The 27,329-nt window shown below is 39.2% G+C and overlaps 1 protein-coding gene across 2 annotated transcripts in view; it reads left to right on the top strand.

Annotated features, from left to right (window-relative positions):
• Positions 1–27,329, top strand: part of SPTBN1 (spectrin beta, non-erythrocytic 1) — a 199,741-nt gene that overhangs the window by 39,144 nt on the left and 133,268 nt on the right. For both annotated transcript variants that reach the window (XM_040453723.1, XM_040453724.1), the window contains exon 2: positions 16,548–16,742. In XM_040453723.1, the coding sequence (XP_040309657.1) occupies positions 16,595–16,742 (148 nt within the window). In that variant the 5' untranslated portion in view covers positions 16,548–16,594. The remainder of the gene's footprint in view (positions 1–16,547; positions 16,743–27,329) is intronic.

Genomic DNA, 27,329 nt, shown 5'->3' with positions numbered 1-27,329 from the left:
TGTGTGTGTGTGTGTGTGTGTGTGTGTGTGTGTGTGTGTGTGTGTGTTTTCTTCTTGGAATGTACACTGAAAGCAAGGGGGAGGGTCTCCTCCTTCATTTGTAAAGCCTGTGGAGCTGGCTAGTAGGAACTTTCTGGAACTTCTTGAGGGAGGTTCCTAGAGTGTGTGGGAGTGGTGAGCAGTCTCATTGAAGAGGACCAATGCTGATTGGGTTTGTCCTCATTAGGAATGAAGAGAGACCTCTGCACAGACTCCTGAGTTAGTACATCAGCCAGCTCATCTCAAGGAGAATGCACTTGATGTCACTGCCGTGTTCCCTCTGTGGTCATGAGGCAAGAGGAACACTGATACTTCTGGCTGTGTAGCTGGCATATTTCCTGGCATAGTAGTCACTCTAGATTTTACACGGAGAGGGGTTTTAACAGTGGGGTATGTTTTAGTCTTCTGGTCAGCGATTGCTAAGTTAAAAAAATCTTCTTGCCCTGTAGAGCGTACTTTACCGAGCTGATTAATTAAAAAAAAAAAAAAAAAGGCATTTTTGGATCCTGGTCAACCAGTCTCACCTGCCCCCAAGACTGGAGCCTCCATTCTGATGTCTTATACTCCATTTCTTTGCATGCTCCATTTGAAGATAGAAGGATCTCATGGGAACTTGGCTAGTTTTTAGTAGACTGTGTAAACCATTGGCTGCCTTCCATAATGTGAGGGGTCTCTGCCCACCTGCTTAGTGCCTTTGCAGTCAGAGCAAACTAAGCAGATCAATACCCTCCCTGTTGTCTTCCAGTGAGGCAAGATGTGCTTTAAAGAAATCTCTGACACTGGCTGCCTACTCCTCCCCCCTGGAGGGTCTGAGGGATTTAGCAGAATTTAAAAGTATCCAAGGCTTACAGGCAAGAAATCTCCATAAGTATGGCAATGACCATTCTTGTAAGTCACCATTTTGATCCTTGCTCTCACAAACAGGTGTCTCATTCCTAGTCTTTGAACATATCAACCCTTTTTGAGCAAAATGGCAGTATCAAAAACACATGTACATCACCAGAAAGCAAAACCAGCCAACTTCTGGCAGAAAAGCTGCTAAATGACTAATTCTTCATCATCCCATAGCTGAGTATGATTACAGTGAAGTTTTCCCACACTTTCTTAATGCTTCCAAATGTATTCACTTTTTTCAGAAATGTTATGGTGCAGTCGTGATCTGCCTCTAGAAAACGGGTGAGAAAAGGACACATCTAGGAACTGCATTTAAAACAGCCATAGCAAAACCAGTTCTCTAGCTGATTTGGTACCTTGGTTATTTGATCTGATTTGTCACTCTCGTTATGTCAGGACTTAGCTGGAAAATGACCAATTCTGGATACTGGATATGTGTCCATTGACTTTTAAGTACAGTAGATGGGACTGATGAATTTAAAATCTGATTGGGGGATCACAGAGTAATTTTTTTAAGGAATCTATTTGAAATGCAGTACCGTTCTCCCAAAACTGAAGAAGTAAAGAGAGGTTTTCATTTAAGCAGTGTAAACAGAGGGTTTATGAAGCACAAGCTGTTTTATATTCTGACATTCTGACTTTATTAAATAAAAACTTTTATACATACATTTAGGTATCAGGAATGTCTCTACATTTTGCAAAGAACCGTCCCAGACTCAATAATATGCTTTGGGTCACAGAGATGTTATGCCAGCATAGGCAGTATTTTCTAATTAAATAAAGGTTTTTTTTAAATGAACATAGGTTTTACTTGGTACATTATGGTATTAATAAAAGTATAAAGTTGCCTAATAAAATAATTGTTTTGATAAATATTTTCAGTGGTGCACTTTAATGTTTTCATCAAAATGACTAAGCCTGGGTGGCTTAGTCAATTGAGCATCCAACTCTTGATTTCAGCCCAGGTCATGAACCCGGGGTCATGGGATCTAGCCCCTCATCAGGCTCTGCATTGACTATGGAGGCTGCTTGGTATTCTCTCTTTCTCTCTCTCTCTCTCTCTCTCTCTCTCTCTCTCTCTCTTCCCCACTGCCTCTCTTCCCTTCTCACACTCTCTCTTAAAAAAAAAAAAAAGTAAAAACCAGTTTCAAAACTGTTTGCCAATTTTTTTTTTCTACTGGGGTTGTGCAACTCAATGAAAATATTTATAAATGTTTGCAGAAGAATACTTTTGTTTTAAAGAGAATGCAAATACTTTCCTTATATGGAACACAAAGAATGGCTATAATTAAGGTAACAGAGATCATGTTAAAAATAGGAATGGAAAAGTCATTCTCTTGAAATATCCTTTAAGCCCCATCCAAGAGAGAGTATCGTGCATACCTTGGGAACTAAGTTTTGAGTACTGTACTATTACTACAGTGTACTGGTTGTAAGAATGGTAAATACTTTGTGGTTAACCAAATCCTAGGGGCCTGCTGGTTGGAAGGGATCTTAGCATTCATGTAGCTCAGCTTCCCACACAGTACTTGGTTTCCTCTGTACCTTCCCTGTCATATGGTACTTCCCCCACCCTGTGTGAACTGCTGGTGATAAGGTGAGCTCCCTGCTCTCTGGCCAACCCTCTGCATTTTTTGGAGAGCTCTAGTTGTTAGAAAGTGCCTTCTAACCCTGAGTCACTATGAATTTGTTGCTCCCTGTCTGCCAAGGAGTTTGTGCCAGTGCCCACATGAGAGCTCCTGAAGCTCTTCTTAAGGGTAGATGCCTTATGTCCCTCTAAGACTTGTTCCCCTGTGAGGTCCTGGCTCCTGGGCCTGGACTTCCAGGTGTCTTCCAACCTGGCTACTCGCTTCTCAGCACTCTAGAGTTGGTCAGTGCCCTGGGGTGATGACTTCATTTCTAACAACCAAGCCACCCATGTTTGTACTGTCTTTTGCTGGCACTTCATGTTGAGCTTACCACATTTTCTAAAAATCTTTTTTTTTTAAGTTTAATTATTTATTTGAGAGAGAGAGAGAGAGCGCGCGTGTGCCTGAGTGCACAAGTGGGGGAGGGCAGAGAGAAGGAGAGACAGAATCTGAATCACAACAGCCACGCCATCAGTGCAGAGCCCGATGTGGGGCTGGAACTCATGAACTGTGAGATTATGACCTGAGCCGAAACCAAGAGTCGGACCCTCAACCGACTGCACCACCCAGGTGCCCCTGAGCTTACCACATTTTCTTTGGAATGCTGTCAGTTTTCACCTCTTCCAACTTTGGGTACTTAAAATGGAGTACCGATTGTGTTTTTGAACAGTTTTGAGTCTCTTCTTTGTCTGATGTCCTTCACTGTGCTAAGTATACTTTCTGAGGTTTTTAGGTATACTTTCTGTCTGGGCCCTGGGTTATGGACCTGACCCACCACACTTTTCATCTTTGACTTGGCACCCTTTGACTATGACTCTTCAGCCGACAATGCAGTTTTTACTGAGGAAATTAACTTCTGTAATTTGAAGTTGAAGTTGTCATTTGAAGTTTTTCTTCTTGGTCAGTCAGGGAAGTTAAAAGTTTTAATGTAAATATAGTAAAATTATGCAGATAATTCTTGATCACTTAGGAGTTTATTCAGATTTTGTTTGAGTTTTGCTTTCATTTGAAAAAATTTACCATTCAATACACTGGACATTTTTTTTTTCTTGATACAGCAGATTTCATAGGGAAAGTGCTTATAATACTCGTGGAAGGTGAAGAATTTTTTTAAGTTTATTTATTAAATGTTTATTATCTGCTATGTGCTAGGTATTATATCTACGCATACATTGATGAAAAAGAGAGATGCCCTACTCATGGAGAGTATAGTATAGAAGGTGAGATAGTTATTTAACAAATAATTACACATATAATTACTTAAACGCTATAGGTATGTGCCATGAGGAAAAGATACCAACAAGAGCATATAATAGGAGGCCATGGGTTGGGACTGGGAGCTTCAGAAGAGCTTCCTAGAGAAAGTAATGTTTAGGCTGACCTGGTTCTGTTGTCCCAGTCTTTAAAATCACGAGTTACTGAGAGATAGTAGCTCTGTTGCTAATGAGATTAGTAAGCTTCCCTTAATTACAGGAATCTTTTCGAGTCGGCATTAGCGTTTGATGGCAGGAAAGACAGCGTCAGAGTTCACTCAGACATCCCTAAATATCCAGTCACCCCCTGATTTTCTGCCCCCTGATTTTCTCTCTGCACAGGATCATAGAATGCTAACAGGATTTATTGCCTCCAGTTCTCTAATTGACCCTACCATCCTGTTCATTCTTCACTCTGTTGCTGAGTTTGGCAAAAGAAGTAACTAACTTATTTGAAAGCATTTGGAAGCAGGAAAAACAAAGTGCATGTTATGTTGTAGGTATTTTGGGAAGTAGAAAACTGGTTTATTAATAACATATTTCAAGGAGATGAAAGTCTAGGCTTGATTTTGTTCAGGCGAGGAGTTCAAAAATGCAGTTTCCAAAATCATATCAATAGGGAGCTTTTAAAGGGAATGCTCTGGATGCTCTAGTTCTTGTTCTTTTAAGCCTATTTTCTGCCGTTGGGGGGAACAAGGAAAGTTGCTGGTTTCCTTTGCTCTTGAACCTGATTAAGGACTTCACCAGCTGAGACCTTATTTTCATTTTGAAGTGATTTGAGCAATAGCAAATTTGAATTGCAGGCCCATGCCCCTGTAGCTTTGGGTAGGCCATGCTTTAATCTTGGCCTTTGTGAGAAGTTTGGTGTGGGATGCTGAGCTGACTCAGTCGGTCAGGTTAGGGTCTGGCCCTGTGGTAGATGTACTTGTGTTTGGTCTCCTATGATGAAATGCATGCTCTTAGTTATATATCAGAGAGTTTCTCTGTCATTCTGAACTTGAGGGAACAGTTCAAACACTGTGACTCCTTTTTCTCATATATCAACGTTTAAATATCCTAGAAATCCAAAATGGATCTCCACATTTACTTTAACTGACCTTTGTTACCAAGGTTGATACTGAGCTCCTTTGGAATCAAGCTTTTGAAAGTAATGTGCAGAATTCTAATGGAGTTCAGCCTGTATTAATTGTTAAACGTTGTGTTTTTTTTTTAAGTTTTTCAAATTGATCAGTTCTAAACAAATTTTAGTAATAGAGGTTTGATCATATTAAAATGGCAATTATTTGAATGTTATTTTCTGAAATTAATGTCATTTCTCCTTTTCAAGTATCATAGCCCAACCTTTACTCATTTTGTTCATATGAAAGGTTACAGATTTCTAAGTAGCTTTGGGAAACATTCACCAGGCATACATAGGGGAAAGGCTTGTTGCCAAAGTATTAACCTGAGCAACGAAAATTGTTTGAACCTCTCTCTGAGAAAACTTAACTAGGGATATTTAAACCTTTGGAAATTTGGGTATTAGACAAGCCTAGGGTTTTGGTCATTTTGCAAAGGGAAATGATTCTTAAAACATTACGTATTAAGATACATGTATTTATTTATCCCAAATGAGATTGTGAAATTAGTGATTGCTCCATTCCTATTCAAATATGATCTGTCTTATTTTGTAACATTTGAAAGCAAACTTCTCGTAAAAACTGATCCTTTTCTAAATGAAACTGAGTGAAGAGAAGGTTCCCACGTATGTAACAATGAGAATTTTATTGGGGTCCAAGATACATTTGATTTAGGCAGAAAAAAGCATTGTGTTTCAGAATTGCTCTGGAGTTAACACTGCTCCTGGCACCTGCCATTTTAATTCATAATTGTTTTTGAGCACCTGCTGTGGCTTAAGTCTGATGCTGGTGTTGGCGTTATAAAAATAAGCAGAACAGAGAGGATCCTGGCCCTCGTGGAGCTTAGGGTATGTGTGCCTCATTCATCATTTCCCATAGTGTTGTTTTTCATTGCCATTTTATATATTTCCTTCATTTGATCACTATTCCAGGAAATAGAGGTACTCATTTTCGCTTGATAGATTTGCAGAGGATTTTGGCAATGGGCTACTCTAGAAGGAAAACTCTGCTTTCCAAATAGAAAGCACATTATTGCTCCTCTATTGTTCCGGTTAGGCGCACATGATACTGACTTAGGAAATTTCTCAAATAAGGCAGTGAAATGCCAAACTTACTGAAATTCAGGATCAGCACTTTGGCAGCAGTGCCATTAGGCCTATATTCTAATGTAATTTAAAACTGTCTGGGAATAAGGGTAAGACCAAAATAGTTACTTCTAATGGCTCAGAAATCCCACACTGGCTATCATATCAGATCGTGGTGTTAGGTCTGCATTGAGTTAATGATTTCAGTTTTAATTGCTTCTCTCTGTAAGGAGACAAAAAGAAGTTTGGTCTTTAGCTGCCGATAAAGATAGCCATATGTTTAGTAGAAATTATTGTATTATTTTTTTTGTTTGATTCAAGTTAAGTGATTTTGAGGCATATTAGGTAGACATGGCAAAAGCTTTCTTTCTAAATAAAAAATCTTTTGTTTTCAAAATAAAAAATCTTAGTCTAGATCTGTTTTCAAAATAAAGCTATTCTAAAAAAACCTTCAGGGCTTGCAGATTTATATTTAGAATTGGGTGATATCATAGGTAGGCAGAGAAAATAAATTAGGTACTTTGTTTAAAAATTTCATTTACAAATAGTAAAAGAGGATAAATTTCTATTCAGTGTATTAAGAATTTTTCTTTCATTTAAAACGGTCAAATAATAATTCTGTTTATAATTCCACTGGTTTTTGTGCAGCTTACCCTAAAAAATAGAGGAAGGTCACAGCAATGCCTTGTTTCCCCCCCTACATTATACTCCTCCTTGTTGTAGAAATCTGTTGTTGGTCATTGTGTAATGTAAATTGTTAAGCCATAGTGATGGACTTTTTAAATAGATTGCTTTAAGATAAAATGAATTATGGTCAATGTATTGCTTGCTAGTGAAATGTTTTAAAATAATTAATTTCCTTTACAATAAGGAAAGGAAATTTCCTCCTCCAAATGGTAGAGCCTGGCTTCACGTGCCCATGTTAAAAAATAAAATTTGTTCCTAGGACTTTGTTCATAAAACTAAGTATCAGCCTTTTGGGGGCATCTTTTACTTGTGTAGGAAAGAGGTTATTTCTAAATATTGGGAATGAAGTCCCTTTGAGCTGCTATAAAAAAAAATACCATAGATAAACAGCAGACATTTATTTCTCATGGTTGTGGAGCCTGGAAGGTCCAAGATCAGGGTGCTGGCAGATTTGGTGTCTGATGAGGACCCGCTTCCTAGTTCATAGATGGCTATCACATTTCTGTAACCTCTCCTGGAAGAATGAGTGAGGTTATACTCTGTGTCTGTTCTATAAGGACACTAATCACCTCCCTCAAACCCCACCTCCCAGTACCACCATATTGGGCATTACAATTTAACGTGAATTGTTGGGGGGACACATTCAGTCTATAGCAGAAGGTTTGTGATAGGTGCTTTTTACTCTTAGAATGTTGTAGGGAGAAGGTGGCTTAACCATCATTATTTCTCTAAAGGACATACATTAGTGTTTGGGAAGAGAAGCTCACTGTGAATTTTTACATCAGAAACATGATGAATAGGACCTTTAGTATATGAAATTCTAATCCTTTCTACAAAAAAAAAAAATTGTTCTTCGTCTTCCTGTCTTCGGTGGCTGCCTTCAGGTCTTCATTTACTTAAAAGTGATACATGTTTTCTCTTAGCTTGGATGGTGCTTTTTAACCTTTTTTTCATTATTCCTTTTCTCTACCAGGAGTCTTTTAGACATTTTTCCCCCTAATCTTCCATCCATGAAATTTTAATACTACAAATACTCCATATCTCTGTACTTAACATTGGAAAGAGTATTTTCCCCCCATTCCCAAAATGAATTTTCACTCTTTGGGAGGAATATCACCTCCATTGAGAATGCACAATTTTGGAGGCCCATTTAGGTCACTTGCTGCCTTAAGCAGTTAATTAGACTTTGAAGAGGGCTAATCTATTTCCTAATTTATTGAAGAACCTTGAGTCCATTAGATATTTTTTGATATAGACCACTATTAAAGGTTTGTGCTTCAAAATGTAGGCTAAGTCATTCATTTAAAACATGGGCTGTGGAGTCCTATATACTGGGTTCAGATCCCCTTGGCTTCTTCTTTTCCTTGCTCTGCTACCTGGAGCAAAGCCTTATTCATAGGGCTCATAGGGGTGCCTGGCTGGCTCAATCAGTAGAGCGTGCAACTCTTGATCTTGGGGTTGTGAGTTCAAGCCCCATGTTGGGTGTAGAGATTACTTTTAAAAAAATAAATAAATAATAAAGTAGGACTAATAATGATATCTTCCTCAAAGGTTTCCTGGGAAGGACTGAATGAAAAAGTAAGTAAAGCACTATGCTCACATAAAGTAAGCCAGCATGAAAATTAAGCTATTTTAAGTATTATTAGCATTTTCTTTGGTTGTTAAACTCGTCAGCTCTCTGCATTTTAAAAATTAGATTGAGGGGCGCCTGGGTGGCGCAGTCGGTTAAGCGTCCGACTTCAGCCAGGTCACGATCTCGTGGTCAGTGGGTTCGAGCCCCGCGTCAGGCTCTGGGCTGATGGCTCAGAGCCTGGAGCCTGTTTCCGATTCTGTGTCTCCCTGTCTCTCTGCCCCTCCCCCATTCATGCTCTGTCTCTCTCTGTCCCAAAAATAAATAAATGTTGAAAAAAAAAATTAGATTGAGTTATGGCTCAGGATTCAGAGGTGACAAAGATACTATGGATGTTGGGCTCACAGCTGTGACATGGTCCAGTTGTTTAACTCTTTGGGCCCCAGGTCCCCCATTTCTTTAATTAAGATAGAAAACAAGTTGGTTGAAATGTCATATATGGCTGTAATAAACATAAATGGATTATATTTGTCCACAAAGTGACAGAAACTCTTGGATTAGATTTTAAAAATAAGAGGCATAACTAAAACCTAAAACAAAATGACTATAGAAGGTAAGAGTGGAATGGAAAAAATATACCAGGTAAATATTACTATCAAAGAAGTAGAGTTAATGTGTGACTAGGGAGAAAATGGACTATTTCCATGTTATTAGCCCACCAAGAAAACAAAATAGATATGATTTGTATTTGTATGTATCCAAGGAATTACAAGGAAAATCTGATAAATCCACACTCACAGTGGGAGATTTTAACCTATTCTGTCACTGATAAATAAAACAGACAGAAGTTAGTATAAAGTATTTGAAGACCACCTTTGTTAATGATGGGTAGTTATTAAACACGTATCTGAGCATACCTCCCTCTCAAAATGGCCTGATTCTATGAATTGTTTGTTTGTATAACTGAATCATGCTTTTTGTATAGTTGGTGTATTCCTGTAAAGCAGCAAGTAAACTGGTCATTTTATTTATTTTTATTTTTTTAATTTTATATTTTATTTTTAAAAATTTACATCCAAATTAGCATATAGTGCAACAATGATTTCAGGAGTAGATTCCTTAGTGTCCCTTACCCATTTAGCCCATCCCCCCTCCCACAACTCCTCCAGTAACCCTCAGTTTGTTCTCCATGTTTATGAGTCTCTTCTGTTTTGTCCTTCTCCCTGTTTTTATATTATTTTTATTTCCCTTCCCTTATGTTTGTCTGTTTTGTCTCTAAGGGTCCTCATATGAGTGAAGTCATATGATTTTTGTCTTTCTCTGACTAATTTAACTTAGCATAATACCCTCCAGTTCCATCCACGTATTTGCAAATGGCAAGATTTCATTCTTTTTGATTGCTGAGTAATACTCCATTGTGTGTGTGTGTGTGTGTGTGTGTGTGTGTGTGTGTGTGTACACACACACAATGGAGTGTGTGTGTGTGTGTGTGTGTATATATATATACACATACGTATATATATATACACATATATATATATATGTGTGTGTGTTGATAGTGCTGCTATAAACATGGGGGTGCATGTGTCTCTTCAAAACAGCACACCTATATCCTGTGGATAAATGCCTAATAGTGCAATTGCTGGGTCTTTGGGTAGTTCTATTTTTAGTTTTTTGAGGAACCTCCATACTGTTTTCCAGAGTGGCTGCACCAGCTTGCATTCCCAAAACTGGTCATTTAAAAAATTTTTTTTTTCAACGTTTATTTATTTTTGGGACAGAGAGAGACAGAGCATGAACGGGGGAGGGGCAGAGAGAGAGGGAGATACAGAATCGGAAACAGGCTCCAGGCTCTGAGCCATCAGCCCAGAGCCTGACGCGGGGCTCGAACTCACGGACCGCGAGATCGTGACCTGGCTGAAGTCGGACGCTTAACCGACTGCGCCACCCAGGCACCCCAAAACTGGTCATTTTAAAAGTGAATGATACTGGGGTGGCTGGCTGGCTCAGTTGGTAGAGCATGACTCTTGATCTCAAGGTTATGAGTTCAAGCCCAATGTTGGGCATAGAGCTTATTTAAAAAAAAAAAAGGAAGTGAATGATACTTCTATAAAGGACTGGAACTGGGTATGTGACTTTGTTAGCTATCACACTAGAACTTATCATTTATGTCTTGGTTTTGTGAGCAGAGAACTCTGAATACTTAAGATGATGTCTTGGGACTTATTGTGAAACTAACTCCATGAACCTGAATAACAATAGGTTAGCTGAATTTATCCTTCACTTTGGTTCTAGATGTGGTTTCTTGCAGATATTCCTTTTTGTTGGCTGTTTTATTCATGCTGCAGAATGATTCAGTGGGCACATTGCAAACAGGGTGTGACTGCCTTACTTTCTGTGGATGTTTTATAGTTGAGAGGATGGAGGCAGAACTCTTCTGGGTCTCTTCCTGGAAATTGTCAGACACACAGTTTGTCTCTTCAAAGTACCTGAGGAGAATTGTTTTTAAAGATAGCATACCAGAAATCCATTGTATGCTTTGTCAACTCTTTTAGGAGTAAGTGGGAGGGTTTTTAGTGTTTGCAGAACATTTGAGTCTATGGATTCTGCCAAAATAATTGTTAGCATATGGTTTTCATCTTCAAAAAGAATTGGCAACTGTTAGTTACCTTTTTTTCATTTTCATTTAATTTATTAGAGGATTTAATATAAATTTGGGCATTAAAGGGGCACCTGGGTTGTTCATTCCCCTGATCATCCAACTCTTGATTTCGGCTCAGGTCATGATCCCAGGGTCGTGGGATCAAGCCCCACATTGAAGCTCAGCATGGAGCCTACTTAAGATTCTCTTTCCTCTCCCTCTGCCCTTCTCTCTCTCTCTGTCTCTCTCTCTCTCTCTCTCTCAAATAAAATTTTAAAAATTGAGTATTAAGGAGGGGTGTGTGTGTGTGTGTGTGTATATGTATGTGTTACCAGTGAAAATCCCATTTATTCTCTACTTGTTACTTTGTAAAATCTGAATAGTTCAGACAAAAAATAAATTCTTTTAGTGGGTAAAAACTAAGTTAAAAAGGGAAACATAAATTTCAAAATGTACATGGGGAAGTACCTTATTAAATCTGTTCATGTTTATTAACAGCCTAGTCTAAAATTGTGACCTCCTTAAAAGCAGAATGCCTAGAAGATCTGTATAGCTCAGAATAGTATGTATTTTGGCCTTTGTGACTGATGAGATGGTACTAGCATGGCAGCTTGAATTGACATTGCCTCTGTCAAGAAGGTAACATCTGCCTCACCTTCCAGACCTCCATCTACCGGTCTCCCACCCACCTAGCCAGCCACAAATAAATAATTAGCAAGCACTTAATGTTTCCACGCACTCCACTAAGAGTTGAGAAGATACAAGGACAGTAAGATGGGAACGTGACCTTGAGAGCCTATGGCCTATTAACAGTAAGTAACTAGAAGTTTTGTAATTTTGAAACAGTCTTATAATGGTATGGTAAGTGATATGTCAGTGGTGTATAAGGTGTCTGGGAGCTCCCTCCCAGGCTTATGCAGGCTTATCTAAGGTGGTCTTAATTCAGATCAGGAGCTAATGGTGGTAACTGATAAGAGATAGCTTCCTGGATGAAGTGATACCTAAGCTAGGATTTGTGGGAAGAGGAGAAAGCTGTTTCCAGGTAGCCTGTTGGTAAGTCAAGAGCTTGACTTTTTTTCTCAGGAGCTACAAGAGCTTAGAACAGTAATGTTGAAACCAGGCTGGAGAGCTGGTCAGAGCTCCCTCATGAAGAGTCACATTTCTCTTCAAAGGTTTCTGGGCATATTTGAAGGGGTGGACATTGGTGGGTTTAGTCACAGGAATGAAATGATTGGACTTACATTTGAGAAAGTTCCCTCTGGTGGCAATGTAGGGGAAAGGGTTAGGGGTTAAAATTGGAGGTGAGTTGCTGGAAAAAGAAGAAACTGTTGCTTAAGCTAACTCTTGGGATTTTCAGGGGGTACCAGCAGCCTTGGGGGCTGAAGATGGGAGGAGAGGGGGAGATGGGGACTGCAAGGTGAGGTAACTGGAAAAAAGGAAGGTGGCATTTAGTGAGGGAGTGATGGAAGGGAAACAGGGTCTGCAGGGAGGAACTAGGGGTTTAGTTTTAGACACTGACCTGGTGATCTTTAGCACTTAGCTGTCCAGGGAGCAGCAGTCAACATAGGGAAGGAGCCAAAGCTTGGGGAGTGGGTAACATCACCAAGGGAGATTTTGTACAGTAACAGAAGAGGGCAGTGGAAGGAAACTTGGAGATAACCATAAGAAACAAAAACCTGTACATTTATCTAATACCTGTGTCACATGGAAAACAGATTTGGCATCTCGGAAAATTAACAGATATGGTATTTTCCTTCTGGGCTTTGAGAGATACTGGCTTACAGAATTTTAATCAATAAAGAGGTGAACTAATGGAATACTACTAAAACTTGGAATGGTAATGTTCTGGATTTTTTCTTGATGGTTGTGACCTTATAGTGGTACATGTAAGAGCTGTAGGAACCTCTTCGCCTTCTAGATCTAGATCTAAACTGGTCTGCCAATTTAAAGAAATAAAATTATTGTCTTCTTATTGAAGCAGAAAATGATGAGCTTTTGGAATTTTTTTTGTATCTTTTGGAAAATTCCAGTTCATAGGATGTAGGGTTACAGAAGAGTAACGTTGTTGAGAAGTCTTGGCATTTTCTTATATATTCCTTGTTCTCTCTCTCTCTCTCTCTCTCTCTCTCTCTCTCTCTCATGGCTGGGAAAGTGGGTATGCACTTTTACCCATCTTCCCAAACCTAGCCACAAAAACATGGGTATTACTTACTGTACCCAGTATATTATTGATTTTTATTCATTTGGGGATTATTTAATGAGCTCCTGCTGTGGTGATCAAGTGAGAATCCAGGCCCTTACTTGAGCCCATAGTGGCAGGGAGGAACCTTCTCTGGGAGGGGAGAGTGTCTTGTTTCGTGCCAACCTTATATAGCCATCTCAGGCTTTCCAAATAAATGGTGGACCCACTAGGCAGAGTTCCAAGATGGCCAGCTCTCCTTTCTTCTCTCCTCCTAATCTCCCCACAGCCATTTAAGAAATACAGATTACTTCACTGGCTGTGGAGTCACATGGCTGATAGCACCTTAGGAAAATCTAGCCCTTTATAGATAACCTACTAGAGACACCTCCACTGGCACTTGTTGAAATAGGCTGGAGGATAATAATGTTTATAGTGTGCTGAGCTTTCTGGAATCCACATGTCATGGGCATACTCATCCACATCTTTCCTTGACTCTGACTTTCCCTTTATCCTCAGGTTACTCTGTTGTTGTTTTTGAAAACCTAGAAACACCCTTTCACTGTGGCCCTTTGGGGTTTGGGATGTTTCATTTTAACATTGCCCTGGTATGGCGGGGGGCGCGGGGAGCTTCCATCTTCCATCATTATGAAAAATCAGCTGTTTGATAAAGATATTATCTTAGGACAGATGGAAAATGTTAAGGAAAAAAGTGACCCCGATGTCCAAGTTCTTAGACACTCAAGTGAACCAATTGAAAAAAAAAGAATTAAGTGATAGCATCAATATTTCTTTTGTACACAAACTAGTAGGAGCTTTTGCTTCCCACGTTGCTCTTTGTCTTAAGGGAAAATTACGTTATTAAAGAACACCATTGAAGAAGAATTTTTAGGACAAGACGTACTTATGTGCTTTGAATGACTTATTTAAAGCTTAGAGGAGGATTAACGCTTGTTGAGAAATTTCTGGAAAGCAGTCGCTGAATTTGGGATAAGTCATTGGTAGGAAGAGGGTTGCATAGGGGAAAGGATTGCAGTTAGTTGGGCTTACTCAGGAGTCCGATGTGGTGGGATGGAGCACAGGTTGTTAGCTGCCCTAGAGGCCGTGGTGTGGCTTGTTCTCATTGGTCAGCAGGTGGCACCAAATAGCCAGCACGAATCTGGAGAGGTATGTAGTGTTTAGATTTCACCATGGGTTGGGTTGAATTGCACTTTCTCTGCTTTCACAAATTTGTAATTCATAGCACTTTCACATTTTTCCCCCATAGAGATGGCATCCTCCAAGGCTGAATTTTACGAAAGTCTTTGGTATTAACATAGTTATGAAAATTAACCATCTCCCAAGGTCAAATGGTACATGACATTATTGATTTTTTTTTGAAGGGGTTTATGACTCAATGTTAAAAGCAACAAACAGTAAGATCAATAGAATATACTTATTGGCTTAATTTTCTATAATTTTTTTATGTTTTTATAAAATGTGGTTAAATACGTTGCTAATGTAAGTCTTAAAATTACTGATAAGTTTATATTGTTGGAATTGATTATGTCTACCTGATGGGAATCCAGGATTTTACTCCCATCCAAATGTTTGTGTTTGAGCGAAGATGGGTCATTATTTGGGTCATTGAGCTCTTCATTTCCTCCCAACAAGCTATCCTGCTTCTCAACATAAAGTCTCTCCTTTGTCTGGGATGCTGTTGCTCCTGATCTGGGCATGACTCGTTCCTTTTTGACACTGAGATCTCATTTTAAATACTGACTCAGAGAGGACTTTCCTGACCACCAAATCTCAAATAGTCTCAAAGTTTTCTCTCTCTCTCTTTTTAAGGTTTATTCATTCATTTTTGAGGGGAGGGGGCAGGGGGCATTGTGCAGAGAGAGAGGGAGAGAGAGAATCCCAAGCAGACATGGGGCTTTGAGTTCATGACCTGAGCCAAAATCAAGAGTCAGACTGTTAACTGACTGAGCCACACAGGCACCCCTCTCTTTCTTTTTTAAATTGAGATATAATTGATGTATAATATTATATAAGTTGAAGGTGAACAACATGTTGACTTGATATATATGTGTATTGCAACATGATCACCACTGTAGCATTAGCTAACATCTCTGTCACATGATATAATTACCGTGTGTGTGTGTGTGTGTGTGTGTGTGTGGTGTGAACAATAAGATCTAGTCTCTTAGCAACTTTGAGGTTTATAATACAGTGTGGTTGATCATTGACTGTGTTGTATCACTCCACTTTTCATTTTTTTTCAACTATTTTGCCTTTTCTTGTGTGCTTTTTGTTCAGCTCCTCCTCCTATGCCATATGCTTCACTAGAGCTGAGTCCTTATCTTTTTTTTAATTTTTTAATTTTTTTTTTAATGTTTATTTATTTTTGAGACAGAGAGAGATAGAGCATGAGTGGGGAGAGACAGAGAGAGGGGGAGGGATCTGAAGCAGGCTCCAGGCTCTGAGCCGTCAGCACAGAACCCAATGTGGGGCTTGAACTCACGCACCGCAAGATCATGACCTGAGCTGAAGTCAGAGGCTCAACTGACTGAGCCACCCAGGTGCCCCGAACTGAGTCTTTATCTTGTTTACTGTTATCCCTAGCATCTGAAACAGTGCTGAGCATGTAGTGAGTCCTAAGTACATTCTAGTTCAGTGGATGAATCATAGTTGTATTGAAGAGAGAAGAAGCTATATAAGCTGAATGTATTTCTCATTATTCTCTGAGGGTATTTTGATAAAGTGAAGACAGCAGTGGACCAAAAGTTGAGGCCTAGGTTCTTGTTTCTTATTTGTTCTTGTAAAATACTGTGACCTGGGTGGGTCCCTGAGAAATGGGTATTGGTCATAGAATTTGTAAATAACAATAATATAAATAATTGCAGTCATTATTGTTTGAACCTCTCCTATGCACCAGAACAGTCCTTGGTGCCTTACATTTACTATTTCATTTGATCTTAGGCATCTGTTAGTTCTGATATGAAAATGAGATATTTAGGTGAAATGATCTGTTCTCTTATACAACATTTTATGAATTTCTAGGAGAAGCAAAGAGATTATAGTTTATGGTGGTACACAGTAGAAGTAAATGAGTTCATTCAGAAGCCCTAGGTGTTCATCTTAGTTCTTAAATAAAACTTTAAAACTGCAAAACTTAAACATTACAAAGAGGGAAGAAACTCACCCTGTGTTGGGTGTGTGTCATCTCATTCAGTCCTCTTTAATGGTTGGGGAAACTGAGACGCAGAGATGTTAAATAACCTAGCCAAGGTCACACACAAGGTGTTATGAGGCAGTGCTCAAGTTCAAAACCAGCATTGATTTACCCCAGAAACTTGTTCTTGACATGTAGGAATTGTTCTACAAGTCTACTTTACCTTTATCCCAGTAGGTTTCATGGGAGCACAGAGCATTTTTGACCTCTAAATAGGATTTTCTTGCTCTTTCTCAGAGAACTGTAAGAAGGAGCTGATGTGGAGGAGCAGCTGAGACAGTTCAAGATGACGACCACAGTAGCCACAGACTATGACAACATTGAGATCCAACAGCAGTACAGCGATGTCAACAACCGCTGGGATGTGGATGACTGGGACAATGAGAACAGCTCCGCAAGGCTCTTTGAGCGGTCCCGAATCAAGGCTCTGGCAGGTAAGTCTTCTCATGCCCTGTGACAGAAGCCCAGGGGCCTGATAGTTCCCTTTAAAATCACCCACCGTTTCTCTTCTACAGGAAGGTCAGCTCACCTCTACTTAAACATGTCCTAGGAGTTGACCGTTGCATAAGGTAGCCAGGTCCATATTTGGGGAACTGTTGATCCTAAGGCCAAAATGATTGAGTGATTTTTTTTCAAGCTGCCCTAGGTTATTAAGAATTATTTTATTTTTGACTCCTCTTACATTTCAAAATAATGCAGCATATTGTACCGTATTCAGACAAATGTACAAATCATCCTGTGTGCTTAGTTGCTGTGATATTTTAGTTGACCTGACTTGTTACAGTAGAGTTCTTACTTTGACTGACCAAGAGTAGTTAGCATCACATGCAAGGGTTTTAGATGTAAAGAGCAATAACTTAATGTGGTGAGGGCATATTTAATGCTACAACAGGTAAGTTTGCCATTAATTCACTAAAATTAGCAGGAACACATCCTTCCTTTGTGATTTCTAACTCTCTTGGTGCTGTTGAATACTTAGAACACACTTTTACCCTAACCCTAGTTGGGGTAGGTAGTGGCCTTGCCCTGAATTGCCCTGGAAATCAGGAAAGGGTTTCATCAGGGTTTCATCAGGATTCAGCAGTACTGAATATATGTAAACCAAGGGTCAAAGTGGAGTCTATTTAAGGTCTTGCATCTGTACTTTGAGATTTTAAATAAAATGTTTTCTAAATGAGAGAAGTACGTTTATGACTTTTTCTGAATGTCTTTAATCATCACACATAAATTATAGCCATGGTTTAACAGGTAAATTTACTGTTAATTGTTCATATAGCTCACATTTTTTACCTTTATAGTATAATTTGCTTATGATGCATGGGTCATTTAGAGTTCTCTTGATTGTAAGCAAAAGGAAACCTAACCCAAAGTGGTTTAAATGGTAAAGAAAATGTATTGATCACATAGAAGACAAATTTGGCCTTTAAGCAAGACTTATTCCTGGGCTTAAATGGTGTGCACAGGACCCAGTTTCCTTCTCTATATTTGTTGGCCTTATAGTTCCCAGATGGCTGCCCCAGGTCCCAGATCCGTCTGTAAGGATACCCAGGAGAAAAGAGCACCTCTGCTGCCCCAGTACTTCTACCATGTCCTAGGATCAGTCTCACTGACCTGATCGATCATGACTTGGGCCATGGGCCTTCCTTAGAATCTCTTTTCCAGTGGAGTCAGAGAAGAGGGTACGCTGATTGACATTAGCTAATGAGGATGTACTTCTGGTGTGGGGGTTTTGGGGTGAGGCAGAGAGGGGTCAGTTCCATCTGAGCTCCTTGGCTAGAAAATTTGGTATATAACAGGAAGGAGGAGGAGGGAAATGGATGCTGGGAATATAGCTAACTAAATGCTATAGGAAGGTTTTTCAGTTGCCTTAGAATAATTTGTCTCTTGAGTGATGGTGATTTAATGATCTTTCTTGAGCTTGCCTGATTGAGTGCATAAATGAATGATTAACCAGATAGTCACTCTAGAATTGAAGCTTTATTTTCTAGCTTATTCATTAACATGGAAGCCTATGGAAACCTTTCTGCTGGCTTGTGCTAGTGGATTGATTTGTACTTTAATCCCTTACCTCTTTTTCTTGAATCTTCATTTAAGCCTTTAGACTAGTATGATTTGGGTAGCCAGTTACCTTTGATCATGAATCATTTACTTTCTGGTTCTAGGGTACTATGTATTATCTCCCTTTTAAGAAGAATAATATGGGGTGCCTGGGTAGCTCAGTCTTTTAAGCATCCGACTTTGGCTCAGGTCATGTTCTCACAGCTCATGAATTTGAGCCCCGGGTGGGGCTCTGTGCTGACAGCTTGGAGCCTGGAGCCTGCTTCAGATTCTGTATCTCCCTCTCTCTTTCTGCCCATCCCCTGCTCACACTCTGTCTCCCTCTCTCTCTCAAAAATAAATAAACATTAAAAAAAATAAAAAAAAAAAAAAAAGAAGAAGATGTATTTACAACTGTAGAGCAGTTCTTGCTTTTTGTATCTGGTCTTTCCTGCAGTTCTGGAGGATATCTCCAGCTGTACTTAGTATTGGTCAGTTTTCTTAAACTTCCTAGGGTGGCTTTTCTTCCATGCTATCTGGGTCCCTGAACTACTATAGTTAATGATAGTAAGCACTTAACATGGTGTTTACTGTGTGCAGGCACTGTTCTAAATGCATTGTATATATTAACAGCTAATCCTATAACAACCATATATGAGGGGCATTATTATTATCTATAGTGTATAGATGAGGAAATTGAGGCATGGAGAGATTAACTAGCTTGCCCAAGGTCACACTGCTGATAAATGGCTAAGGCAGACTGCCTCCAAAGTGTATACCTATTTTTCTATGTTCAGTAAAATACAAAATGATTCAAAGCATATTGGTATAGAGTATTGATAATGAGTAATTGAAACATGTTTTTAAAAAGATCTTTAAAAGGCTCAGGAATGCATCTTGTGGTCTAGAAGAAGCCATGAGTAACCATGACAAGTTATTGAAAAGAAAACATGTTGCCTCCAAGTTAAATAGAAAAAAAAATTGCTTTCAGTGAATCCAGAAAATATCAGGAAAACCATCTGTGTATTGGAGGAGATTTTCTTGTTATCTGACTTCCCACTTCTGTGGGACAGAAAGATCTCTGAACTCTCTAAGAACTCTTATATGCTGAAAACAAGAGTAACAGAACAGTCCGGCAGTGTCTGGAACAGTGGTTCTAGAATGTGAGCATGCATCAGAATCACCTGGTCATCTTGTTCATTGCTGGGCCAACCCCCAAGTTTCTGATTCATTAAGTCCAGGATAGGGCTTGATAATTTGCATTTCTAACAGGTGATACTGATGTGGCTGGTCTGGGGAATCACATTTCCAGACTGGTGTGGAGTATTGATGTTTGGTCTATTTCCTTGGGCGTCTGAGACTATTTCATCTAGACCCAGCTGAAGTCTAGTAAGAATTAAAGTATCAAACTCAACAGAGCTATCTGAAAGACACACTTTAATGTGGGAGTGGTGTGGAAGGCTGGCACCTCATTTTGAGAGGAGAGAAATATCTTCCTGTTCCTTACAGGGAAGTAGTATAGTGATAGGCCCAGCGTGAGAGTGCTGTTGTAGGATTTCTGTTACAAATGCACATTCTAAAGTGGGAAATCTTGGTTAGAGCACTAGAAATGTGAGTAGAAATGTGCATACCAAGTTTCCTGTCCCTCTTAAGTGTTCTGCATATTGAGTCTTCTCTAGATTTTCAGTCTGAAACTCCAAGGTGATATACAAAGGACATTACTGCAGGAATTCATCTTTTTATAGTGTGCTGTATTGATAGTGTGTCTTATATTGATAATGTAACAACCACCTTGGGTTGTGTCCTTTACTAAGTGGCTTTTCTCTGAGAAAATAAGGTGAGGTAAACTACTTGCTACTAGTTTTTACCCAGTTCGCAGATCCTTTCTATTATTAAGCTGCTATATATGTAATATATATTACATATTTTACATATAGGTAATATATATTATGTATATGATATATATTTTTTTTCCTCTGAGTTGTAAAAACCATTCTTAATTTCAGTTTTACTTGCCTTCATCCTCTTCTTGCTTTTAACTTTGTGGTATAATAAGAAATAAATTTTATCTTTGCACTCAGATCCTGGCACAGAACTCCTAAAACCCTTGGAATTTGCTGTCTTTTGTTATTCATAAAAAGCCTTCTTCCTCACACCTGGATTTATGCTAGTGGAGGTGACTTAGGGTGAAACCTTTAGATAGTGTTAGGATGGGACTGGTCACTGGAATGACCAAATAATGAGACGGTGGGAACTTTCAGCCCCATCCACCAACCTCCAGGAAAGAGGGGGAGCTGGAGATTGAGTTTAATCTCAGTGGATGATGATTTAATCAATCATGTCTACATATTGAGACTTTCATAAAAACTCCTAAATGACTGGATTTGGAGAACTTCTGAGTTGGGGAACACACCAGTGTGTTGGAAGTGTGGTGTGTCCTGTGAGGCCATGGAAGTTCTGCCCCCCAATACCTTGGCTACATACCTCTTCCATTTGGCTGTTTCTGAGTTGTCTCCTTCATAATAAACCAGCAAAATAAGTATTTTCTGGAGTTCTGTGAGTCCTCCTAGTAAATTTTTGAACCTGAGGGTTGTGTTCATGGACCTGATGAACTTCTGCTGTTCAGTCAGAAATATGGTGGTCTCAGGCCTGTGACTGGCATCTGAAGTGGAGACAGTCTTGTGGGACAGATCCCTTAAGCTGGGGGGTCAGCGCTAACTCCAAGCACTTAGTGTCAGAGTTGAATCATAGTCTGGGACACCCAGTTGGTGTCAGAGTTGTATCAGACTCAGTAAGATATTTCATAGGGGAGATGGCTTCCCTGGTATGGTGTGGAACGTGGCCATGTTTTAAAAATGTAGGAATCAGGCCTGCAGTCACTTGTCAAGTGCCAGTTTATCATTGCAAAGATGAAAGAGTCTGGAGTTGGGTCACTTCCATTGCCCAGGGAGCTTTGAATCTTTCCATTCTCCTTAGACTTTTTTTGCTTGGAAATTAGTCTGATTCATCTCTCAGTCACTCAGCACCCCCCTCCCATTCTTTAGTATCTGAAACATCAGAGGAAAACACTAGTGAAAGCATCAGGAGTTGAGCACTGCTGTCTTCATAATCCACCTAGAGAATCTCCTGGTGGGGTTGAAAACAGCAGCTCTTTCTTACAGTAGAGAAAACCTTCATCTGAAAGTTTCCCCCTCACACAAGTTAGGTGGAGAGAGGGTCTCTTGAATTGTTAGCTTATAAAATGTCGAGACTGGGCACCTGGGTGGCTCAGTCAGTTATGCAGCCGATTTTGGCTCAGGTTATGATCTCAGGGTTTGTGTGTTTGAGCCCTGTATCGGGCTCTATGCTGACAGCTCAGAACCTGGAGCCTGCTTCAGATTCTGTGTCTCCGGCTCTCTCTGCGCTCCCCCCCCCCCCCCCACCACCTCATTCTCTGTCTCTGTCTCTCTCTCTCTCTCGAAAATAAATACTAAACAATAAAAAAATTAAAAGGTCAAGACTTAGGAATGTTTTAGAAAGTAATTAGAATTAATATTGACTCTTGCCACATGTTCACAAATTTTATATATACGAGGCTGGGGAGATTTATACTTGTGCCTAAATTGTGCGCTCCCATTTATAATTTAGAAGGAAGATGAGAAGAGCATTGGTGCATTGTGTTGTGTAGCAGAGATCATGCCGTGCCGATTCAGCCTTAAGGCAGAGTGCTGTGAAGTGACTTTTTTTTATGCATTCTGTAAATGATTTCCTGCATCCCATGATGGTGTGCCCACATTCCTGACCTCTGACCAAATTGCCCCAGTAGTGTGGAACATGTGGTAATGAAAGTGATTTAGAAAAAGCTGGACTTTTTGCAAAGCAACGTTTTATTTGAAATAAAAACAAAAAAACTTAGATCTTTTAAAGAAATGTAAAAGGTAAATGGTTTCTTTTTACAAGTGATAAGTGTTTATGGTTACAGGTTATATTTTGTAGAATCAACATAAAGTAGGAAAGGAAAAGTAGTCCATTAAAAAGTACATTTTGCTTGAAAAATATTGATAAAGTAATTAGAATTAATATTTTTGTATCAACACTCATCAGCAGTAATTTTAAAAATTGGGAGGATGTACAACAAAATAGTGTTTATTTCTGAATGACTTCCCTTTTTTCTTACCTGTATTTGAATTTTTTCCTGACATAAAATCTGAACTAATTTGTAATAAGGAAAACAAAACATAAATTCCTAATACCGCATTCAGAAGTTTTAATTATTTCCACAAAAAAATCATGTCATAGAAAAGTTATAGGAAAAAGCCTATACATAAATGAGTAGTTAAAAAAGACAGAAATTAAAAATGAAATTCCTTTGGGAGTTGTCACTCGTCAACATTTATGAGCTAAAATTATTCATAAGAGCCTTTCTGCTAAGCTATGGACTTGGAAGAAGAAATTGACCTTGAGTTTACATGGTTAGTGGGGAATCAAGGACACCTGATAGCCATAGGAAAATGAGCTGAAGGCCACTCACTAATTGTATCTTTTACATTATATCCATAGAGCATATAAGTTATTAGCGGCTATATGTATAGGCCAGACTCCCTTTAAATACAAGCATTTGAATTAACAATAATTTTTGTGGAGCATTTAATCAGCTAAAGCACTGATTTGCTTTAAATGTTTAAAGCAGTATTGTCCAAAAGAAATGTAAAACTAGCCACATGTGATTTTTTTTTTTTTTAATGGTTTTGATTTTTGAGAGAGAAAGAGAGAGCAAGCACACATGTGCATGCAGGGGATGGGCAGAGTGAGAAGGGGACAGAGGATCTGAAGCAGGCTCTGTGCTGTGCACAGAGCCTGATGCAGGGCTCAAATTCAACAAACCCTGAGATCATGACTTGAGCCGAAGTCAGATACTTAACCAACTGAGCCATCTACCCACATGTGATTTTTAACTTTCATCTTCTAGTTAATCAAATCATCTCAGATATTATCGTATCAATGTGCAATCAGTATAAGAAGTTAGCAAGATACTTCACATTTTTTCTACTAAGTCTTTGAAATCCAATATATATTTTACCACCCACATTTCTTATGGTCATTAGTCACGTGTGGCCAGTGGCTACCAATTTGGACAGAGCAACTTGAATGCCTTCACATAGACACTTACTGGTTAAAACTTTATAGATCCAGCCACACAAATGTGAGCTTAAAATACCCATCAGGTATTTGGTCTTGAGTATATTTATAAAGCAGTAAGTAGTTGGCCACTTGGCTAAGTGTAAATTTAAATTCTGATTGGGAATAATGCATCAGTCAAATTGTTGTTGTAAAAATGAATCTCCTTTTTGTGCTTTCTGGTACTAAGACACAGGTAGCAACAACGCAGATCTTGTACCACATCTTTGTTCTGCTGTTTCAGCTGAAAATTTGGCACTGCTCTCAAGCACTGTTTTCGGATGCAGAGGACTCAATAGCACACTTACTTAAAAATGCACATTTAAGGTTCCCCCATAAGTTGAGATTCACCACTGGAGGAGGGAACCCAGTGATCTGCATTTTTAATGCATCTGATACACTTTTTGAGAAACATTTTCCTGGGACATGGCCTGAGTGTTCTCACTTAATATTCATATCCTGTTCTGTCTGAGTCTTCCCCTCAAAGTGAAAATCAACTTTTTATCTCTTCTTCAAAATATCAGTCTGCCCTTTCCCCCAGTAAGCAGGTCACAGTTTATGTTTTGATACAGTGCTGTCTCCTGGCAGGGGGAGCACATTCTTCCTCTAATCCCAGGCCTCATTCCAGCCCCTCTCTGGGTGGATCCTCTTGGTCCCAGAGATGATAAAGCGCCCCCCCGCCGCCCGTCCCCAACCTGTATCACTGTTGAGGCCTTTTAGTTTGTAATCTCCAGGAGGGTAGACAGTTTCTCTGGGCCTAAATTAGCTTTCTAGTGCTAATCAAAATTAGTAAGGAAACTTGAAAGATATATCCTAAAAAAAATCTGCAGTTATAGATAAAAATAAAAATTCAGGGACAGGGTTTTTCTCAGGAGGAAAAGAGCTGGATTCTGTACACTGAAAATTGGAGCAAAACTTGTCATAGTTTCTCCCACGTGAGTACAAATTTCAAGCTGTGGTTAAAGTTATGTACTTAAGTTGTTTACATAATTCCAGAATAGATAGACCTGCACATAGATGGAGGAAAGCCTATTTTAAAACCTTAAAAGATTTTTAAGTTTACCTTTTTTGAGAGATGTCTTAATGTCCTTTCTACCTACAGTCATGAGTTTTTAATGAGATAGTTTAGATATTGGCTTTATATTTTTTACGATCTATAATATGATGGTTTTACTTAGAGACTTTCCAGAATTAGACTGTTAATTCATAATCACCTACCCCTGCCAGAATGAATAAACATAACAAAAATTTATACATGTATCTATGTATGTATGCATATATAAAATATTCACCTTCTTTCTAGTGAGAGTGCAAAGCTAGCCTCCTATTGGATATATAAATAAATCTTTAAAACATGGTCTAGAATTGTCTCAATAGGAAGACAAGACCTATTTACATGAAACATTAACCAAACATGGATGCAAGTGCCAGGAAGGTAGTATAAGCAGTTAGTGCTCTAGTAACTGAGAGGCAAAGAGTGAACACAAGAGGAAGAAAGCTAGTCATTTTGAGAGGATGGACGAAGTAGTGTGAAGAACATTGGAACTTGGAGAGGAACTGAGGCTTGAACCTTGGCATGGCTGTTTCTGTTTCTACTGCAGCAAAACTGTAGAGGCCAGGCTGCAGATCTCTGAGGACCCCTCTCATTAAAGCAGAAAGTCAGCTTTTGGCTTCTAAAGCTTAGACTCATTCCTCTAAAATTAATTGAGAGCTTTTCTTATGTGCATACCCACCCGCCCGTTCGGATGGAACACTTTTATGTCCCCAGGGAAAGTCTTCTTGCATGATGGAATTGACATTTATAGTCAGGATTAACAGGGATTTAATAGCTATCCATTATTTTCCTCATCCACTCTTGAAGCTGTTTCCCTAAATTTTGTATTATTTGGTATTATTTGAGAGAGAGGTATGGTGCCTAGAGTACAGTAAATATACCACCCATTATTTGTAAATCGGAATCTGCAGGAGCCGTTTCATATGAAAGAGGTTCGTGAAAAGTAATGAGAAGAAAGTCTGTTCAGGTCATTACGTGTATGTAGTTCTGGGTTATACTCTCCATTTATCTTCTGTATATGTATCGCTTCAGTAGTTTCCTGACCATGGGATTGCAGGAATAGTTTCTTTCTTGTTTAGGTACAGTTCCCCAGGTTTTTCTTTCCCTCCCTTTTTTTCCTCTTGACTGCTGGGGTGACCCCTCCCCACTTTGGAAATCAGCTTGGCTTCCTGCTGCTGTTTCTTATACTCTTCCCATTCTGTTATCAGCTTAGCTGTGCTGACATCCCCTAGTAGCTGAGGTGAATGATTCTGGTGGGGAGCACCAGCCTGCCAATCCTCTCCTTCACTACACTGCTTCACCACCCACCATTCCCTCTTCCTACCCCAGCCCCGTTCCTGCCCCTGTCTTCTAGAGCCCATGTTCTCCTTTCTCAGCCACCTCAGTGGACTTCCCTTGGTTCTCATTCTTTTATTGCTCTCTTACTGCACACTTAGCCTTTGCCTTAACTCCTTTTCCCCGCCCAGCAACATGATTTCCTTAAGTCAGTCTCTTACTTTTAAAGAACTCCATAGTCACCATTTCTATGAGAAAATTCCCATAAGTTAACTTGTGAATGAACTTGGGGAATATAACCTGTCTTTTGAGGACTGCCTGGATAAGCAGAAGAGGAAAACTTAAGCTTTTTCTCTTTTCCTAGCCTTTTCCTGGCTCTCTCTGCAAATGTGCCCCTGACCCCATCTGTCTCTTAAATATCAGCTTTATCAAGATATAATTTACATATCATAAAATTTGTCCCTGTAAAGGGTACACTTTAGTGGTTTTTAATATACTCACAGAGCTGTCCAACAGCCACCACTAATTCCAGAACATTTTTCTCACCCAGAAAGGAATCCCATACACATTAGCAGTCACTTCTCATTTTCACCTCCCCCTAGCCCCAGGCAACCACTACTGTACTTTCTGGCTGTGGATTTGCCTGTTCTGGGAATTTCATATAGGTGGAATCAGGCAATATGTGGCCTTTTGTGACTGGGTTTCTTTTCCTTAGCAAAACATTTTCAAGGTTCATTTATGCTATAGCATACATTGGTACCTCATTTCTTCCTCTGCTCTCTTATGTAAGTAATTGAGGTAGATTAGTGAGAAAGGACAGAAAAATTCTGTAAAAGCTACCAACATCATAATACTTCTTTATCTGGCAGTTACTGGGAACAGATGGCAGATCTATTGTAGGTATCTGAAAGTCCTGTACACTTAGGACCTTCTTCATTTCATTGTTTGGTGTCTCATGGTGTCTCATGTGGTCATATCTGTTGCCTTTATTAAGTTCATTTACACGGTCTAACTCCTTTGCCAGTTTCTACCAAAGTAGACCTGTGAGTAAGTACCCTCATAGGAAGATAAAAAGAGAAAATATAATTTATATATAGGACATTTGTAAAGTCCTGTATGCTTTAAAAATAAACATGTTACATGATAAGAAAAAATTGGAAGTGTCAAAAAGTAGGTTTTACGTTAACACTGCAGTTCAGATAGCTAAAGTTTTATGTAACCACCATCTTCAGTGATACCATTCAATTTAATGTATTAGTTTTTTGATTTATAGAGAGATTGATGCTGGGTAGGTGTTAATAGTCTCTTAAATTACATTTTGATTTTTGATACCAAGTTGATTAAAGAAGATGGTCTTGAGTATTTGTGTATTTGTCAATTTTGACATGATCCCGTTACATAGTAATCTACTGGGAGGGATCTGGGTAGCAAGGTAACAAGCATTTGGTCTGTGTTTACTGTTTGTTTGGCTTCTCTGAAAAGAATCCTGCATTCAAAA

The sequence above is a fragment of the Herpailurus yagouaroundi genome, unplaced genomic scaffold (assembly GCF_014898765.1).
Source record: "Herpailurus yagouaroundi ecotype Mexico unplaced genomic scaffold, PumYag 210, whole genome shotgun sequence".
NCBI lineage: Eukaryota > Metazoa > Chordata > Mammalia > Carnivora > Felidae > Herpailurus > Herpailurus yagouaroundi.
Note: the sequence above shows the minus strand (reverse complement) of the source record. Positions and strands in the feature narration are given on the sequence as shown.